Below are 20,728 nucleotides of genomic sequence, written 5' to 3'. Positions count from 1 at the left end.
GGAACACACCTCCCCTGCAGTTGCGCAGCCTCCTCTGGTTTGTCCTCTGGCTGTTCCTAATTTCAACCCTCTCTTTCACTTGGGGTTTAAACTATTAATTATCATAGATGACCCAAAACATTCCAAAAGATTAGAATTTCCGATTCAGCCATGGTGGAGCAATTAAAGACGAGAAGAACCAAAAGCTCATTTAAATGTAAGGAAACACAAGCGAATCAACACAACAGAAGAACCCAGATGAGAAATAATCGTACCGTTGAGCATAATGATGGAGGGTTCAGGGAAATTGAATTTATTGATAAGGAGGTGACGCATCACTTGGCATCATTAATGCATCCTTTGAGCTCGTGCCTGGTGTTTCGATATGATATGCAACATATAACTGCCCTCTTGCGGCTGTGAGGCGACGGCGGAGGACCAGGAGGCGTGTGGTTATAGGGAGAGAGTGATGGTGGCTGTACCGGCGGAGTAGAATAGTAATTATACGGGTTGGGAGGCGGAGCAAGGCTTCAAGGGTCGGTGATGTGGGTGATTGCTAGCATATTGCACATCTAATCGATTTAGCTCCCGGTGGGAGTTGCAGCGCTATATGGTAGCTGGAGCAGTTCACTAGCATATGCATCTCCTCCTGCTTTCAAAATCAATCGATCTCAGAACATACTCAAGAGAGAGACGTAATGATCCCATGGTTGAAATTAAGAACGGAGAACAGGACAAACCAGAGGAGGTGGCGCAACCGCAGGGGAGGTGTGATCCGGCAAATCCGGCAAAACAGCTTGATCTGGTTGATCGCCACCAAAAACTGAAAAGGACCATGCTCAAGGCACTTAGAAGCATATGATTCGTTTGGTTTGGAATGAACCGACCTTACGGTCCAGCTTAAAACCACTTAAACCGAATCACAGCCACTTAAAATAATTTTGTTGCACATGCTGATAATCAATGGCTAAAAATCTAATCCAAGCTTCAAATTGAAATCTGACCGTTCACTGCTTGGAACAGTGCCACGTAAGCACTGCTCCCAAGCAAAATCCAATTGAGCTAGCTAGGCGCACCAACCTAATTAATGTGATGTTGCATTTTGAGTGGCGTTTGAAGAGAAGAGAAGAGAGAGGGATGTTTAGGTTGGATTGGCCGCTAGGTCCCGTTGTGTTGGAATCTTTGAAGAGATTTAGAAAAGCTGAAGAAGCAAGGAAAGGCAACGAACGAAAACAACATGGCTTTGGATCTGGGTAACTGGGTTCATCTCTTAAATGCTTCCACCGTATGCTTTAAGTACTTCGGACAGTAGATGTGCAGATCAACAATCAGTTGAATTTCTTCCAAACGTACTGCTCATTGAGATGTACAATTTGAGTTGATGATTAATACTTGACAGTTTTAAAAATATCTATATAATATGATGTAATAATTTTCAATTGTATGAAGAGATAGGATTCTGTTGGAATTATAGGGTGCGTTTGATAACGTTCTTAAAAAACGTTTCCGGCGTTCTTTTGTTGGAATTATAGGCTGCGTTTGATAACGTTGTTAAATTTGAGTTTCTCCCAAATTTAATGACTAGTTCAATTTTTTTTTGCCAAAAAAAAATTCATTCAAAATCTGAGATATGACCAATCCAATCTCAAAAGAATTACTTGGATCATTGCATACTTATCACATTATCTGACTTTCATGGATTAAATTATCAAAAATAGCATGTACTCATTTATATTTTACATCACCTTGAACCCCTCATTCTATCTGGGCTCTAACGTGGTTATTGACAATTGATTTACAGATTGACTTGATCCGGTGTTCTGCATATTTTGTCCTTGAATAACCTTGTATGGATCGATTCTGCTTCGCATAATAAATGCTGGTTGTGAGGGTGATGGAGGAGTAATTAAGTAACTGTTCAACATAAGGACTACGTTCACCATAGTGGGTCTGTCATCTATATTTTCTTGAACACACAATAAGCCAATGTGGATGCATCTCATCACTTCACTCGTTGAATAATTCTCTCTCAAGATAGGATCAACTAATTCCATTGTTGTTCCTGCTTTCCAATGTCTCCATGCCTGCAAGATACATATATAATCGTTAGGTTCAGCAGATTTGCCTATTGACTCTTGTGTAGAAAACTTAATAAACAAGTTTTTTTTTTTCAGCATTTGTAGCAGTGGCAAATATACGATAAAAAGTAGTGCTAAAATCCAAACTTACATAGCTTATAAGGTCCTCTGTATACTTTGCTTGATAGAAGCTACTGTTCCTCCTTCCACTTATAATCTCCAAAACTAACACACCAAAGCTGAAAACATCTGATTTTACTGAGAATTGACCGTGCATTGCATACTCCGGAGACATGTAACCACTGCAATCAATTTATAAGATAATTTAGACAACGTACTGAGGTTACTTGGAGATCGAATCTACTAGCTCATATTTCTCATTTCTCTTCAATTGATTAATTTTCACTAGGAGATAATCTAGCTTCAAGGTACAACCACAACTCTTTTTCCTTGTGTATGTCAGCTACATCTATATGATCACAATTGATACCAGGTTGATATTTCTAACAAAAATTGAATTTTCATGTCAAACAATTCCAAATGGAATGAACCATATTTATGATGAAAAATCACATCAGTTATTTTCAGTTAGGTGTAACAACTATAAGCCTTGCCCAAAAATCAAGTCAGGTGTATATAATTCAGCAAACAGGTCTATTTACTATATTTATTTCATTTCTACTTTTGTGAAAAAGATACTATAAGCTATAAATAATTTGTCTTTCCTCATTAAGATAGGCCGGCGGAGCCTATAAATACTAGCCAACATTCTATGCAAATGTGAATGCATGAAGGAATAAGATTCTGAAACTTACTATGTCCCAACTATTCGATTTGTACTAGCTTCAATTTGGCCAACGCAGAAAATTCTTGCCATCCCGAAGTCTGAGATCTTTGGATTCATTTCCTCATCTAACAAGATATTGCTTGCTTTAAGATCCCTATGAATAATTCGAAGGCGGGAATCTTCATGAAGATAAAGAAGCCCTCGAGCAGTCCCTTCTATGATCTTGTAACGTCTCTGCCAATCTAACTGCATGCGTTTCTCAGTATCTGTTGTCATCCACATAAAAAATAGAAAAACAATTTAGGACTTGATGGGTAGTAGTTCATCATGGGAAGCTAGTCTGTGGACAAGTAGACAAAAAGGTGAAATGTCATGATTTCATATTTTACTTCCTCATTCATATAAACATGGTAATGTATAATTCATAGAAATAAAATGAGAAAAATGGCTAACAAGGAAGAGATCTAGAGAGGTGTGTGTATGGGACAAACCAAATAGGAAGTAATCTAGGCTTCGGTTGGGAACAAACTCATATATTAAGATCTTTTCTTCTCTCTCCAAGCAAAAGCCTAATAGCCTGACCAAATTGCGATGTTGAAGCTTCGCCACTAACATAACCTCATTCTTGAACTCTTTTGCACCTTGCCCAGAAAGTTTTGAGAGCCTTTTAACAGCAATTTCTTGTCCGTTGGGAAGTTCTCCCTGGTTAAATAATATAAATAATTAGCAAATTTATACAACTACAACATTTGGTGAGTTTAGGTTTTGAACTCTATAGAGTGAGAGATCTTTTTTAGTTGCAACTTTTTTCCCTTCAAGTGTTGATCGAGTTACAATCCATGAGGACTCTTTAGATACAAGCATTGATTTCCTTTGGAGATACTCAGAAAAGGGCAATCCTAAACCCACCTTTAGTTTGTAGGTCTTACCTTGTAAACACCACCAAATCCTCCTTCACCAATCTTATTTAACTCCGTGAAGTTTTCAGTTGCGTGAAGCACCATTTTCAAATCAAATTGCAATGACTCTGGAGTTATAATTGTATTGTCAGCTGCCCACAAAGCCAACAGGAATGCAAGATAAATTATAAGTTCAAAGTTTTCAAGAGAGAAAATGTGGAAGTTGATTAGGAACATTGGCTTCTCTAGTTAACTTTTATTCTATTTTATTTTAGGTAATGCCTTCTCTAGGTACATTAGAATGGTTGAGATAAATATGAAGATCACGTCAAAATCTTCCATCTGTTTATCTACAGTTCCACCTCACAGACTGAACCGTTTATGTCAGCAATTTCAAGGAGTCAAGATACTGAACTTTGGATACTGAAGTAAATCGAGCTGATTTCCAGGATCCCATGCAGTGACTACTCTCTGTGCCACAGGCATAGTGATGGATCTCCTTGGGCACTGGGCTCCTATTAGAATATTTTTCAAAGTTTAGGAGAGAGGAAGAGGAAAAAAAAAAAAAAAACTAAAACTTGTATACCATTTTCCAGTGTCTTCTCCCATGTGGTGTTCTTTTTCCTCTGCATTAAGAAACAATACAAGAGAGTAGAGAAAAGAACCACTCCTGCAATGGAAACTGGCACAAAAATGGCAACCATTTGTTGTGTTGAGTCTCTTGACCTGCTTGATTGGTGTTCTGCATAAAGAATCATAGAAGATGACTAACATTCTCAATCTCAAATTTTCATTTGAAGAAAAATTTTATTTCAACCTGTTCTTTGATAAGTACTCACAAGCAATTTGAATATTTCAAGAAACCCCCTTCTCAAAAAAATTTATATCGGCAGATGAAAATTCCATAGAAAACAGAGTAGAAATTTCTTGTCTAGTTCAAATTCATAATATAATCGGAATTTAAAACTCAGTAACTCACCATGACTGGAAGTTCCGTTATTCGGAGGAGATGGCAGAGACGAAATAGTTGGCGAGGGAGCCGGTGCTGAAGCTGAGAGTCCATAGAAACGGTACACCTCAAACCTAACAATACAACTCGGATTGAAAACCCTTCCTCCTTGCTTGCTACTACAGCAAGTGGGGAGTAAATTCTTGACATAGTCAAGGCAACTTGAACACTGATTCCCTGATAAATCAGGGCTACACTGAGCCAGAGTATACAGAGTCTGGACTTGCGTAAAAGTAGCTGCTTCAGTGGCGAATCGAGTAGGATTTCTGACTGCTTTAGTTGAAACTTGGCCCGTCGTGGTGGATACGAGCTGGTTAAACCGAGTTGGATCAGTGATGCTCTGTGTATTCCACATCATCACCGTAGAGGAAGTGGTGACAGTGGAGAAGATGGAGGTGTTGGAGAAACGCAACGTACACTCATCGTACCAAATCACTGAAATTTTTCCATTAGGGCAACTCATGCTTATCGCTAGAGCGGCGGACACGACGCAAGCCCCGCAGACATCCCCAGTTAAGTCGCTTCTGCAATAGTAGAGGCCGTACACTGTATCAGGACTATCGCCGACGGTGTCGTTGTAATAGGTTCTGCCGGAGACGGCGCGTTGGGAAAAAGTAGCTAGAACCCTGTATCTGTTGGATAGGTAGCTAGGGCTAGCAGTGATGTTGGGGCAAATGTCGTAGAGGTAATAAGGGTTGGCGGAGTTAGCGAAGCTGATCAAGCAAGAGAGAACAACGAGGGAGAAGAACAAGACAGCTCCGACTCTTCGGTTCATCTCTGCAAATGGTTATCTTGCCCAGCTCGACCATTGGTTCTCTGAATTTCAGGGCTTAAGAAGATTATGATAGCGCAGAAGAAGCAAAGTCTTCGCTTGACCGGTCTGCGAGCAGGACTACTAAGGCATCACTTTCATGTGAGGTAGCAAAGTGGAATTTTATTTGTGGCTGCTGCCACCGGTAGTTATTGTCGGTGGGAGTCATTGTCCATTAATCAAAATAAGATCGTAAGATCGAATGGTTGAGAATCAAATGGTGGTATTTACTCGTAAAGGATAATTACTATTATGCACTTATATTTTGATTTTATTACTACTTTATCCTATGTACTTTTTAAATTATCAATCAAATATTTAATTTTGTCCACAATTACTATTGCCCATTCTATTATTAAGTTCTATTAATTTACTAATGATGTGAATGTATATATTCTCAAAATTTCAGAAATAACATTGGAGTTATTTATTTACTTTATTTATTTTTTTTTTTTGTAAAGTTATAATACTACCCTAAATTAACTATGAGAAAAAGTTAACCTTAAATCCATTTTCTTCTCTAAAAAGAAACCTCTAAATAAAGAAAATATGTGATTGAATAAAATTCAAAATAGAAATTATATATAATGAAATATCAAATTTAATTCAAAGTTGAAAATTGAAAATCACCTGTTAACCATTGTGCATGCTACCAAATTTATTATCAATTAACATCTTATATGCTAATTTGTTTGTAAAACTTCTGTTATTGTGATTATGAAAAATTTAAGTCAAGCTTCAACTATGTTCCCAATTAATTTCTTAGAAAATAGAACAAAAACTAAAATGTTGCTCCTGATTTCAAACCTACAAGGTCAAAGATCAAAAGAATACTCCCAAAGTTCTTCAATCACAGCAACATGACAAGAGCAAAACCCTCCATCTTCCTCACTCCCATAGAGAATTTTCACATTCAAACTCGGTCAACCAATTGAAATCTCCGGAAACTTGTCTACTTCACAATAGTAATTCAAACCGAGTCAAAATTTTAAAGACATGAGAAGAGAAAAAGGAAAAAAAAAAGTAGTTCGTCCTAAACACGGCTCTCTTCGTGGAGAGAGCCATTTCTCCCACATCAGATAGCTACAAAAAAATTCCTACAAAAAAAAAAAAGTTACAAAAAATACAAAAATGAGAGAGGTTCAAGGAGTGAAACTGAAACCCTAATCATTTTCCAGAGAAATAGTGATGGGGAGAAGATTGAAACGGACAATAAACTTTAGCAGTATATCATTTTAGCGTTTGAGAGTGAGAAGAAGTGAGAGAAACAATTGAGAAGAGCTCGTTGAGTGGCTGAACAGACAGACTTGAACAGCAAATAAAACGCTTACTTCACAAATCACAACGGAATTTTTATGGAATTACTCAGGACGGTAACAGAAATCTAAGAGGATCCAAAATTTCTCAACTGATTAGGCTTTGAATCCCCTGATCCAAACCGATTCATCCCAGTTCAGCCCACCAAAATTGGCTTGGTTCCTTCATTTGACTCACCCACTTCTTGAAGTCTTAAGTCACTCGATCAATCATCCAGCTCAGTGCTCACCTTTCCCAAGGCGTTGTTGATGATGTTTTCTGCTTTTCAAAACTTATATGGGTTCTACCAAAAAAGAAAAATCTTCTCATGGGTGATCCATGCTTTTCCCTTTAAGAAGACACAAGTGACAACTGAGTCAAGTTTCTATTTTTTTTGTTAATAAGTGATTATATTAATCAGGGAAAAAAAACGAAGAATACTCTACTGTGCATGGCACCCGGTGGGCATAATACCCAATAACTAGGGATCAGAAAATGGTCAAATTATCGAGCACAGGATTGACAGGGCCTTATTCTTAGCCAAAGTGTCTGCAAACATACGTTGGTATGGAACGTTTGTTGTGAGTTGTGACTGCCCATACGTTGCAGAGCTACTATGGGACGAAGCAAATAGAGCTTGAATGTATTCGAAACTTGCTCGTTGAGCTGCTTGAATCAAAGGCAACTTTTATGACTAAGAACCAAACTACAACGAGAGAGCCAAATGTACCAGAGAATGAACGAAATTCTGACTTGCAACTCACGCACTTCCGCTTTACAGTATCCAGATGATGGGAAATGTTTCCAAGAATCTATGAACTGAGTAAGCGATAGAGAGGAACCCACTGGCGGAGCAAACCAAGTCCACAACAGTATAAGAAAAAAGGGAATTGGTGATTTTTTTTGAAAAAATTTTTAATTAGTATAAACAGCCACTAATGATATATATATTTATCGCCACTAATTAATAAAAACCCGCAAACCGTCGGCAACTTCGAAGATATTAGTGGCGTTTTTCACCTTATCGCTGCGAATAACCCTAATTGGTGACGGTTTTATGAAACTGCCGGTATATATTCCAAAAATATACGGTTGCGACTTTTCCCCAACTCATCCTGCCCAACCCCGCGCTTATTTTTCACTATTTTCATTTTTCGGAAGACGAAGAGTCGATCGAAAAACTTATTCTCTCATTTTGTCATTCTCACCTTGAATCTCAGAATTTTCTCGTTTTCTCGTTCTCACCTTGAATCTCAAAATTTTAGAATTTTTTTTTACAGCCATAAGCAAATAGCAACCTTACCTTCTTCAAGTTGTACAGATAGGATTGCTTCAACCTCAACTCTCTCTCTCTCGCAATCCCTCTGTATTTCTCTCGCTCACTCTCTCTTGCAATCCCTCTGTCTTTATCTCGTTCGCTCTCTTGTGCAATCCCTGTGTTTTTAAAAGGAGGCATTTGTTCAGAGGTTTGTTTTTGGTATGGGACTAGCTCAGTTCTCTGGCCCTCTCTTGCTCTCACTAGCTGAATCTCATGCAAGAACAGACTGATTTTTTCATAGCCTTAGAAATTTATTACTCTCTTAAGCTATGCTTTCCTCTGTATTTGAACTTTGGTTTCAATCTTAATGCATCAATGTCGCAAATTTGGTTCCTCAGAAAATCTGATTTTGCTCAGCTCTCTGGCTCTCGCAATCCCTTGAGAAGGCCTTTGTTCAGAGGTTTGATTTTGGTCTAGGATCAGAAGATAGTTAGCACGGTTCTCTTGCCCTCTCTCTTGCTCTCGCTCGCTGAATCACAGGTAAAAATAGACTGATTTTTTCATAACCATAGAAATTTATTACTCTCTTAAACTATGATCTCCCTTGTATTTTAACTTTGATTTCAACCTTAATGCATCAATGTCGCATATTTAGAAATGTTAATGCTCTATTTTGAGGGATGTTATGTGTTTAGTTTATTTCAATTAATTCGATGTATGCAGTCTCGAACAGATAATGTGTTTTAGAGTTGAATGAGTCCAATTAAAGGCTAAATAACCAAAGTTGGTTGGAAACTGATGGGTGTCTAGACTATATAAATGTTATTTGTGTCTGATAAATATTGATTCCTGGGCTTTAAAACTTGTTTGGATTTGGGAAAAGTTACTCTGTTGAATCTATGAGCTTCAGTGTTTATGAAGTATTGTTGTTTGAACATTTACAGTTTTATTGGGGGAATGGCATGTTGCTTGCTACCTTTTTCAATAACAGGGTACCTTCTTCTGTTGTAGACCTTGGGGAATTCAAACTTTGACTTCTTATTTGGAAGAGAGGTTAGTCTTTTGCCAATCGAACACGCCCCTTTCACCCCTCTTAGGGTCGAAGGGATTCGAACCTGTTGGGAAAAAATACCGATAGACGGTTCACTATTTTCCCTTCTGTGTAAAAGATCGACAGAGAAAAACAATACAAAAATGTATTCGTGAATAGTGCCGGTGTGGGGCCCACGTGAATAGTACTTTTGTGGGACCCTCGTGAAGGATAACAAAATAAATAAGAAGCACAAACACGACAATATACATGGTTCGGCTTTACCTACATCCACGGGCGTAATGAGACATTTCACTATGAGAAAGCAAAAATACAACACTTGTACAATGCTTGGATTTACAACCAAACCCAATCCTGTATCCAAAACCGAATACCCCTGTACACCCTCTCTCAACTCACACTCTCAACTCTAGAGGAGTGTCTCCCACGCTTGCTTTACCTTCACTTGGCTTGCCTCTCACTTGGTTTGCTTGCCTCTCTTCACTTCTCTACCATCAAGCAAACCTCCCCACCTCTATTTATAGTTGGAGAGGAGAAGAAAAAATGGACGTTGCCTTATCTCCCTTGCCATTTTGTCAAAGGACTTACCGTCCATATTAATGGGATTGTCTCCATGTGATTTAGAGATTAGGAGAAAGAGAGAGAGAAGGAGAGATTTCCTCTCTCACTTAGTCAAATATAGTGGCTGAGAGGAAATCTTTTCTACATGTTTGTCAACAAACATAATCCCTCCTGTTAAGTAAACTAACCTAATGCAGCGGAATAATCAATCACAATAGAAGAGAAGAAGGAATCACACACACACAACGCAAGGTTTACTTGGTTCGGTCAGAGACCTACATCCAAGGATGAGATATGCTCTCACCAAGCATATGCAATCTTCAAATAACAGAGGAAGGTTACAGCCCTAGACAGTGACAAAACTCTATACAAAGACTAGAGATAACAACCGAAACAATGGAACAACCACACCTGAATCAAGATGCAACCAGAGCTTCAAGTATCTCCTGCGTGAATCCAAGAGCATCAAATACCGAAGCCTTTACACGCACCAAACAGTATACACTGCTTCAGCCTTGTACAAGAGCAAAGAACCATCAGCAAGAACACATCAGGGCTAACAGAAACCCTCAACAGCAGATGAAGAACCAGCAGAGACCGAGAGCAATAACCAGAGAGCAAAATAGAGAGGAGAGAGAGTGATATCGTGCGAATTAGATGAGATCCTCAAAACCCCAAATACATATCCTCTAATAAGGTATGCAATTACCCTATTGCCCTCAAAACATAATAATAAGACAAGCTATCCTATTACATGAAAAAGACCATACTGCCCCTGCTAACCCGTGTTACATATTACACCTCCATTAATCATAAGGACTTTACAGAACCCTCACCTCCTATGTAAACGTACTGATCTTTTGCCAACTGAGCAACCTTTTCCACTTTAATGTTTTTTCAAATTTGCAAGGATTATCGCATGATTACTTATAATTTAATGGAATAGCAACAACTTTTTAAGTAAAAACTCAACTCATAGGAATTGGAAGAAAATGTCAATGGATTAAATCAGGAATGTTATTATAAAAAGTAAAATATAAAGGATGCCAATGGTTTGCCCGGGTTGGTTTCATTAATTTGAGCTATTTTGGTATTCGACTTTAAAAACCAAGCTTAATCGCAGGCCATTAACAAAACTATGGGAAATTCTGAGTTGATGCAGTTTGAATTCAGGTTGGGTTGGATTTCAGGGGCGGAACCAGGATTCAATATTGGGGGGGCCAAAGAATGGAAGTTCAGATTGGGAAAGCACCAATGGTTTTTCGCTACACATATTGTATGGGTCCTTAAGACCCATTGAGGGTCCAACGTATGAATTATTTTATTATATTAAGGAATAAACTCACATATTTTTTGTGGGGCCCACACATATTTGATAAAAATAGTTAAATTAGTGATAATGATAGTTTTTTTCAACAAGATGTAGATAAATTAAAGCATCAGTACAAACAAAAAAAATAAAATACACGTCTTCAACCCTAAAATGTCAGATGCAAACCAAAATTTTTTTTTAAGGTAAGAAATGCAACCAATGGTATTTAGTTACCTTACTAACTATAGACATTTTATTTATAATATAAAATCAAATAGCAAAAATCATAGACAAAATAAAGAAACAAAGAATATAAAAAAAATAAAAAAACAATAAATAAATTGATAAATAAAAAGAGTACCTAATTGTGGGGAAGATTTTTTTCCCAAATTTTCTTTAACCCACGCTTATAAAAAGGGAAGAATAAATAGAAAGAAAGAAACATAAGAGAATAATTAGGAAAAAAAGAGGAGACAGGAGAGAGGAGATATGAGAAAATATAGGAATTGAGGAGTTAGTTTCTAATTATAAATGACATTTTAAATATCTAATAAGATTTTTTTTTTCAAAAATTTCCTTTAGTCCACGTTTATAGAAAGAGATGAGAATAAATAAGAAGACAAGATGTGTGAGAGAAATGGGGAGAATAAATAGAAATTGAGGAATTAGTTTTTAACTAGAGATTGACTTTTATACCCATTATTTTACATTTAAAGTTGTTCTCAATATTTGGGGGGGCCAAATAGTGACATTTCACATGTGACAAGAGAAAAAAGTGAAAAAATGAAGAAGATTAATATAAAAAATCCAAAATTGAAGGGAATTAATCAAAATTTTGAGAAATCCAGGGGGCCATGGCCCCCTCGGCCCCTTAGTAGGTCCGCCCCTGTTGGATTTGTACTTACACGTTAAGTTCCAGTTAGATTGGTTTTGAAACCATTAGTAACCTATTACTTTCTTCATCCTGTTTCAAATATAAAGTTATATTTGGATCTACAATCTAGCCTTTCAGCTTAAGGTCCAAATAAATTGACCCCCTTTAACTTGGGTTAGAATGGACTGGTTTTTTAATGGTTTGGTTTGATTAATGATTTGGTCAATTTGGCCAAGGCTGATGGGCCACCAACGGGTTGAACTTCAGTGTTGTGCATTAAATGTGTAGTACTGTGCTGCTGATGATTGAGATCAAATCTTGATTGTCTGTTTCGGTTTTCAACACCTTTGAAATGGACAGTCGAGATTTGATCTCGACAGTAGGCAACACATGTTGCGCATCAAATGGGTAGCACATGCTGCTCATTTAATGCACAACATTCAAGTTCGACGCACCACAAACAAGTTGGACTAAATTAGTTGAAAATCGATGAGTTTTTGATTCTGTAACATATATCCCATTTAATTAACCTTGGTTTATTCCAGTTCGGGTCTTAGGCTTTTTATGGTATCAATTATCATTATCAATTATGAGAATTTTTTATTATTTTAAATTGTTTGGTATCTATTATCATTGTTCTCTTTTCTCTTTTCTTACTAACTCACCATCATTTTAAATTTTTTTTTATTATAATATATCAAATTTAGTTTTCATTCCATAATTTATTTTTGACAAAATTCACCAAACTAATTTTTATTCTTGACGAATAATGAATTTTTGTACTTATTTATATTATTATAGATTTACAGGCATAATAGAGAATGAGAATTGATACCAAAAAGAGCTTTAATAGGTTTATTGGTGCCAAAATTAACGCCCCTAGCCTACATCCTCTCTCATCATATTTTACCATCATGAGCGATCTCCCACCCTCTAGGATTTTGTGTTAAGACTTTAGACCCATTAATGAGGACCCCCGACCTCTAGGACCACCTTGAAGTCTAAGTCTTAGAGTTAAATATTATGAGTCCGGATCAGCGACCTCGACGCTTGCTGACCACAAAAACAAGTGGGGCCCACGGTGAAAAATACTTTTTGGAAAAAACAATTTTTTTTTCACCAGTGGAACCTACTGGCTTTTGTATTCAGGAAGCCCCTCCCCCGATGGGGAGATGATCCGGATTCAAATATTATTAGAAAGGATCATGTTTCATTCCAAGCCATCTCATCTTTCGTACACGTGAACCCCACACCTGTAATGACATGGATTCCATCGGCCATCGGGTTACTTAACACTTCATTTCGAACAGGGGCGGAACCAGGATTCAATATTGGGGGGGGCGAAGAATGGAAATCCAGATTGGGAAAGCACCAATGGTTTTTCGCTACACATATTGTATGGGTCCTTAAGACCCATTGAGGGTCCAACGTATGAATTATTTTATTATATTAAGGAATAAACTCACATATATTTTGTGGGGCCCACACATATTTGATAAAAATAGGTAAATTAGTGATAATGATAGTTTTTTTCAACAAGATGTAGATAAATTAAAGCATCAGTACAAACAAAAAAAATAAAATACACGTCTTCAACTCTAAAATGTCAGATGCAAACCAAAATTTTTTTTTAAGGTAAGAAATGCAACCAATGGTATTTAGTTACCTTACTAACTATAGACATTTTATTTATAATATAAAATCAAATAGCAAAAATTGTAGACAAAATAAAGAAACAAAGAATATAAAATCAAATAAAAAAACAATAAATAAATTGATAAATAAAAAGAGTACCTAATTGTGGGGAAGATTTTTTTCCCAAATTTTCTTTAACCCACGCTTAAAGAAAGGGAAGAATAAATAGGAAGAAAAAAACATAAGAGAATAATTATGAAAAAAAAAGAGGAGAGAGGAGAGAGGAGAGATGAGAGAGGAGATATGAGAAAATATAGGAATTGAGGAGTTAGTTTCTAATTATAAATGACATTTTAAATATCTAATAAGATTTTTTTTTTCAAAAATTCCTTTAGTCCACGTTTATAGAAAGAGATGAGAATAAATAGGAAGAAAAGATGTGTGAGAGAAATGGGGAGAATAAATAGGAATTGAGGAATTAGTTTTTAACTAGAGATTGACTTTTATACCCATTATTTTACATTTAAAGTTGTTCTCAATATTTTAGGAGGGGCCAAATAGTGACATTTCACATGTGACAAGAGAAAAAAGTGGAAAAATGAAGAAGATTAATATAAAAAATCCAAAATTGAAGGGAATTAATCAAAATTTTGAAAAATCCGGGGGGGGCCATGGCCCCCCTCGGCCCCTTAGTAGGTCCGCCCCTAATTTCGAAGAACGCCTCTTTCTCTCTTTCCTAGCACTAATAAACTTGTGTGGACAGGTGCAAAGAAGGGTCCTAATCACAGAGTGAAGGGAGTTTATGAAAGCTCCAAGGATGGATGAGTTATCGCATGTGAAAGGAGGTGCTTCTTCGTCTAGGTTACCAGTGTGGATGACGAACCCATCGGAGATTTGGAAATTTATCTGGGATGCACCGGTTCTTCCAAAGATCAAGCACATGATATGGCGGGGATGTGCTTCTGGATTGTCCACAGGAGAGGCCATGGATCGAAAGCAGATCTGGGTTGATACAACTTGTGTTCATTGCGGAAAGGTGTTAAGAGGACTTTGGCCATATTATTTTTGGCTGCCCCTTTGCGCAGGCGGTGTGGTTTGCGAGCTCACTTTCGTATGTTGCTCCTTGAGCCTCATGCTCATGATTAGATAAGTGGGATTCAGATTTTGGGAAAAACATCTTTTGTTGTGCCCAACTCTCTGCTGTGTTGTGCACTGCACATATATACTAAATGATTGACTGAGAAAACAAAATCAATATAAGACTATTGATGATTCTTAAAATTTAAAATTAAGCTTTTAATCTCAACCAATCCCTTGGTACAAAAATGCACTGCAGAGGATTTTTTTTTCCAGTTTCTGTCGTTTGATAATAAGAGAGACAAAGATGCATTTGTAACTCTTTGTTTCTTCATTTGTTGGCAGCTTTGGATTGCTTGGATTGATCTTGTTTTCAATGAGAGGTTGTGGAATCCTCATCAGGCTACTTGAAGCGCTGTTGAGTTCTCACTTTTTGAACTACACCATTGATGCCCAAAAAAAAACACTTTAGATTTGGACCTTAGGCAATGGCATTAATGCGCGGCACTGAAGCCAAATGCTGAAGATTAGCGGTTTGGCTACAATGCTACGCATTGAATGCTCAGCACTAAGCTGCAAATGGTCCATTTTAAAGTGGTGGTCGAGCCAACACAGAGCAGTTATATTCAAATGGTTGAAACCAACACCTCTTAGTGAAGAGGTCGTGGGTTCGACTCTTGCTAGGCATACTAATATCCCAATCCCCCGACTTAATAAAGCCCCATTGTACAAAAAAAAAAAGTGGTGGTCGGGATCGAATCTTAACCACCCATTGTCTTTTTTTTTTTTTTAGTTTCAGTGGTGTAATTCAAAAAGTGAAAAAAGAAAACCAAAACGGTCAGTCTGTGGGAATGGTTCGAGTAGACCGCGGCAAAATGGATCGTTCGTGAAAAGGCTTTTATTTTCTCTTCTTGTCTTAAAAGGATCTAGTTGGTCTTTCTGCCACACCATCCAATTTGGATCCGCTTTCGAAGCGTTGATAATGGCAAGCAAGCGAAGAGATCTCTCCCCTCTCCCATTTGGATTGGGAAGTGTTCCAGTGCGATATGATCCGAGGTCGGGCAGCAGGCGGGGAGTAGGCGTGTGGAAAGGGAATTTCCTGTATCGTCCGGGGTTACGGTCTCAGGTGCTAGGTGAGGCTGCCGCTTCAGCTTCACGAGGTGGTTAATCAGTGAAGGTCAGAATTCATCCACACCATTTGTCAGCATTGTGCATAAAATATGCAGCACTAAAGCAATTTCAAAAGATAAGAGGTGGGAGGCCCCACCAATGGGCAGGGAGAAAGTTAATTCCCATGATGTCTTTTGCTGGGGAAGGAACTCGTTGTGGGCTGGGCTTAGCAGCCCATAATCACCTCCACCTAGGGGAGGTTCTTATGGCACTTTGGGACTCACCTCAATTTGGGTGGGTCTAGGGGGTGAGGCCTTGGCCTTTTGGTTGGCGGTATGATATGCAGTTCAGGAAGATTGGCGGCGTGTCATCTTTGAGTCAAACAATCTCACGTTGGTCTAATGCTCTTTGGGGAAGATTTCTACACCTTTGGTGTGCATTGCCTCAGCCATGTGAGAGATTATGCATTTTGTTTCTTGTTTTGATGATTGTTCTTTTCTTTTTTTTTGTTTTTAAGACCCGCAACTCTTTACTGGGTGTCTAACCAGGAAGGCCTATTTGGTTGAGGTTCCAACTGTTTGACCGTCTTCCACTCCTTGGCTCAGTAATACTTGTTCTATAACCTCGGTTTCTCCTCAATAAATTTATTTTCTATCAAAAAGAAAAAATGTCTTCTACAAGAATATATTAGCAAGACTAATCGTATGGTTCCTAATATTGCTATATAATAATAACAAACATACTAAAAAATATATACCTTATATTTTATCGAAATTAAAAAATTAACATATGGGAGTTTCGTATTCTCATTCTAATTTTCAATTTTGTGGTTTCATTCCAATTATGAATTGAGAAGGTCATGCTGGCACATTGGTCAAGTGTTCATGCACTTGGTTACAAGTTCACCTGAGACGCAACCTCTTCTGAAACACAGATAATTGAGTTACGTTACATGCGTTTGACCCTCCTAAATAGTCTTGTGCACTGTATATGATTTTATTTATCACAAGTAAAGGTGAGAAGAAAAATTAATATATGACTTCACTTAGCAGCCTTGTGTAATGGGGTAAAGCTGTATCTATGTTCAATCTTGGTTAGGTAGGACCCTTTTCTAACCCAAATGTGAGGCAAGGGGCACGGCAGGGGAGGGGGGGGGGAGAGGGGGAATCGAAGCTAGGACGAGTAGTTGGGCGGAGAGGATCTACACACAGTGGAAGCTAATCTTTAAGTGCATAGTTATAAAAATGATGGAAATAGAAGAGATGAAATCGAGCCTAGGCCCGTTAGAGCTCAGGACTTACATCAACTTAAATTTGTTACTACTTAGTAAATCCTCTGTTATATATTTGGGTTTATAGAACTAGACAAAAAATGTCAATTGCCCATCTAAGAATTTTATGATAGTATTTTCTCCTTTTTTTTTTTCTTGAAATCGATCATTACCATCCTCTAGAGCCTGCATAGATTTGATGCCATTTAGAATTTCACTGTGGTTGAATAGAATTTTTGCATACAATGGCCTTCGTTTTTATCTCTTCTTTGTTTGTTTTTATTTATCAGAGCATTCATTTTAGCTATTTAGACACAACATTAATACTTATTCCCTTAAATTAATTTATAACTTGAAAGGCGTAAATTCATAGCCGCTTGATGGAATTTGGATCTTACTAGGTTCAACATGTATTCACTTGAGATCTTGGGACGCATTTATCCATCCAAAAAGCTAAATGCTTGCTTTAAGATTCCTATATATGAGCATGATACATGAAATTAAGTAGTAGTTTTCACAAAGATAAAGAAATCCTTGAGCAATTATTTCATGATCTTGGCGAACCCTCTTTGCCAAGCTAACTGGTTGCATTTCACAGGATCTGTAGCCATCAAAATAAAATGTTGAATAAGAATTTAGAACTTGATCAACTTGACAAATGCTTCATCTTAAAAAGAGATTGTGCATGGATAAAAGATAAGAGAGAGGTGTGTGGGGGCAAACCAAATAGGAAGTCATCAAACATTTGTTGGGTGTGAATTCATAGATAAGGATCTTTTCTTCCCCCTCCAAGCAAAAGCCAAGTAGCTTCACCAGATTATAATGTTGCAGCTTTGCAATTAACATAACCTCGTTCTTGAATTCCTTTTCGTTTAACCCTAAGATTTTTGGGAATCTTTTGACAGAAATTTCTTGTCCATTGAAAAGTTTACCCTGATAACATATATAATATGATAAACAAACTTTATAGTTTCATACTCCAATGAAATCAATGGAATTCGACACTCAATAATTTAATTTCATTACAACATGTTTGAAACTATTTCCATACCTTAAAAAGGGTATCGAATTCTCCTTCACCAATCTTATTGGCATCTGCAAAGTTGTTCGTAGCAGTAACAATTTCACTAAAATCAAACTGCATTGACTCCAAACTTTTAATTGTATTCCCACCTGTGTACAAAACCCAAGATGATGAAAGGTTAAAATTCAAATTTTAATTGCTAACAATTTCTCAAAATAATTATGTTATTCTTTGAATTTGTATTATCTCCGAATATTTTAAGGCTCCAATAAACTCCATGATTGAACCATTCATGTCATCAAACTTATAAGAAGCCAAGATTTATACTGAATAATCAATTCAAGTGTTCTACGGTAGATAAAAAGGCCAGATCTTCTACCATTATCCTTCGAAGGATCCTCCTTTCTCTTGTAGATTAAGAAACAATACAAGAAAATAGAAAAAAGAATTCCTTCAGCTGCAGCAACTGAAATAACAATGGTAGCAAATTTCTTTGACGACCATCCTTGTTTTTCTGCGTTAAAAGAATTTACAAAAATCAGAAATAATTCTAATAGTATTGGAATAAAGATATTTTTGAGCAAGAAATTCATTCATTTTTCAAGTTTAACCCTCAAATTTTTCAAAACGTTTTTTATTTCATCATCATCATCAGAAGAAGAATAGAAAAACACTCACCGAGAATAATAGTTGTGTTACTCGATGGCGGAAGCGCAGGTGCTGAAGATGTAACTCGGTAGAAAGGGTATACCTCAAACCTGATGATACAGTTTGGATTGAAAACCCTTCCGCCTTTGTGGCCGCTGCAGCACCCAGGGAGATAAGCAATCGCACCCGCAAGGCATTTGTTACAATTACTCTTTGATAAGTCAGGGCTACACTGTGCCAGACAATAAAGCTTCTGAAATTGAGTAAAATTAGCTTCTCGAATGGCGAATCTGTCAGAATCAGAAGCAGCTTCAGTAGCCGTCATGTTTGTCATATTTCCCCAGAGACGATTAAACCGAGTTGGGTCAGAGATGTTGTGTGTATTTGTCATGGCGTAGGCAGGGTTCTCGGAGAGAGTGGAGAAGAAGGATTCGTTAGAGTAGCGCAATGTACACTCGTCATACCAAATGATTGCTTTTTTCCTGTTGGGACAGTATTCGAGAATCTCGCGAGCGGCAGTGGTGACACAATCACGGCAGACATCAGTGGTGATATCGCCTCTGCAGTAGTAGTAGCCGTAAATAGAGTTGGGATTCTTGCCGACGGTGGCGTTGCTGCGGGTGTTATTGTTTGAGTTGGATGAAAATGAAGACAAGAGAAGGTTGAGGTTGGACTTGTAGATGGTGTTGGATGTGTATAGAGTTGTGTTGGGGCAGAACTCGTTTAGGTAATTAGGGTCGCTGCAGGTACTGAAGCTTACCAAGAAAGTAAGAACGAAGAAGAAGAAGAGAACCAGGAACGGAACTGTGGATCTCGGAGTAGTGTTGGTAAATGTTTCCATTGTTTTTCGAATTCTCCGCTTGCTCCACCGTGTCCTGCACTGAAGATGAAGAACGAAAGAACAAGATTATTTTTTGTCTAGAAAAAAAAAGACTTGGACCCAATTCAGGAAGCAAAGTCTACCTTAGTTGCCAATGGAGAATTTGTAGGATGATTAGGAACCTAACTTCTCGGTGGAGATGTTGTAGGTTCAACCCTTGCCAATGAGAAGCGATGTTTTTAATTATTCTACTAATTCTCCATTAGCCTTGCATCCATGTTTTTGTGCAAATTGCAAGATGGACAACATTTGGATGCACAAAAAGCTTAGACTGTTAGATCCATAACATGCTTTAAATACCTAACGGTCTAGCTCTTTATGTATCTAGATATCGTCCATCCAGCAGCTGGACTAATGGATGCACAAGGATATGAACCCAAAGGATTTGGATCCAATCTTTAAACCACCTACAATTTCCAGTAATGCATCAGAACCCACTGTGTCCAGTCTATCTAACCATTGGATGGACGACATGTGGATGGATTTGATTGCAATCGTTGAATTTGGTTCATAACTTAAGTCTGGTTTTAAAGCATGTATTCAAAGGCGATGATTACCATTATATTCGTTTATATGCTGTCCATCCAGTACTGGTTGGATAGACTAAACACATAAAGGGCTGGATGCAAAGGATGTGGATCCATAAGTAATATATTTCAAAGCAATGCCCTCCCCCTGGCACTCATGAATATTACAATTATTTTTTTCAATGTACCAAAAAATTAATATTAGAATTTATTTATTTTTCATCAGCAAACTAGTCCTTTTTGATGAGGTCCATAGACCCAATTGGTTGGGAATGGGGGGAGTGTGGAGGACCAAAGGTTCGAACCCAAGGGCGGAGCTATCCTACGGCTAGGGAGCTTGCCCCCCCCCCCCACCCCACCCCAATTAATAGGGAAATTTTTAAAGATAAAAGACAATGGGGCTCCACCGCCTCCCGCGATGTTGAATGCTAACTTTGCCCCTACATGAACCCAAGACGTCCTTGGTCTTTGCTTCTATAAAAGAGACTACTTCCATTGTGCTTGAAGCATATCATATGAATATTATATTTATTCATACAATTTTATCTACGAACACGACATGCTTTAACTAATGGATGATTTGTCAATTTTTTGTCTTATGTAACGTATGGTCACAACGTTACCTCATCTTAAATATCTAGA

The 20,728-nt window shown here is 37.6% G+C and overlaps 1 protein-coding gene across 1 annotated transcript; it reads right to left on the bottom strand.

Moving 5' to 3' along the window:
• Positions 1–1,618: 1,618 nt before the first annotated feature.
• LOC149004351 (cysteine-rich receptor-like protein kinase 25) lies at positions 1,619–19,831 on the bottom strand. Its single transcript, XM_089168618.1, has 12 exons — positions 19,643–19,831; positions 18,710–19,559; positions 18,411–18,545; positions 18,059–18,180; positions 17,731–17,940; positions 4,723–5,536; positions 4,330–4,485; positions 3,774–3,895; positions 3,336–3,546; positions 2,873–3,110; positions 2,209–2,359; positions 1,619–2,063 (listed from the first exon to the last, which is right to left on the bottom strand). The coding sequence occupies exons 2-12, from the start codon at positions 19,518–19,520 to the stop codon at positions 1,740–1,742; spliced, it is 3,294 nt and encodes a 1,097-aa protein (XP_089024744.1). The 5' UTR covers positions 19,521–19,559; positions 19,643–19,831; the 3' UTR covers positions 1,619–1,739.
• Positions 19,832–20,728: the final 897 nt, after the last annotated feature.

Source organism: Hakea prostrata, chromosome 9, assembly GCF_041222555.1.
Source record: "Hakea prostrata isolate BN-2017 chromosome 9, UWA_Hpros_2, whole genome shotgun sequence".
NCBI classification, from domain to species: Eukaryota; Viridiplantae; Streptophyta; class Magnoliopsida; order Proteales; family Proteaceae; genus Hakea; species Hakea prostrata.
This window is presented reverse-complemented; position numbering and strand designations above follow the sequence as displayed.

What these genes read in the sequence shown, in the direction of transcription:
- LOC149004351 (XM_089168618.1), bottom strand. Translation starts at nt 19,520, where the DNA reads ATGGAAACATTTACCAACACTACTCCGAGATCCACAGTTCCGTTCCTG. An exon ending in GGATCCTTCGAAGGATAATG is followed by an intron (nt 18,181 to 18,410) that starts GTAGAAGATCTG and finishes TTTTGTACACAG; the next exon opens with GTGGGAATACAATTAAAAGT. An exon ending in TAACGGAACTTCCAGTCATG is followed by an intron (nt 4,486 to 4,722) that starts GTGAGTTACTGA and finishes TTCTTTATGCAG; the next exon opens with AACACCAATCAAGCAGGTCA.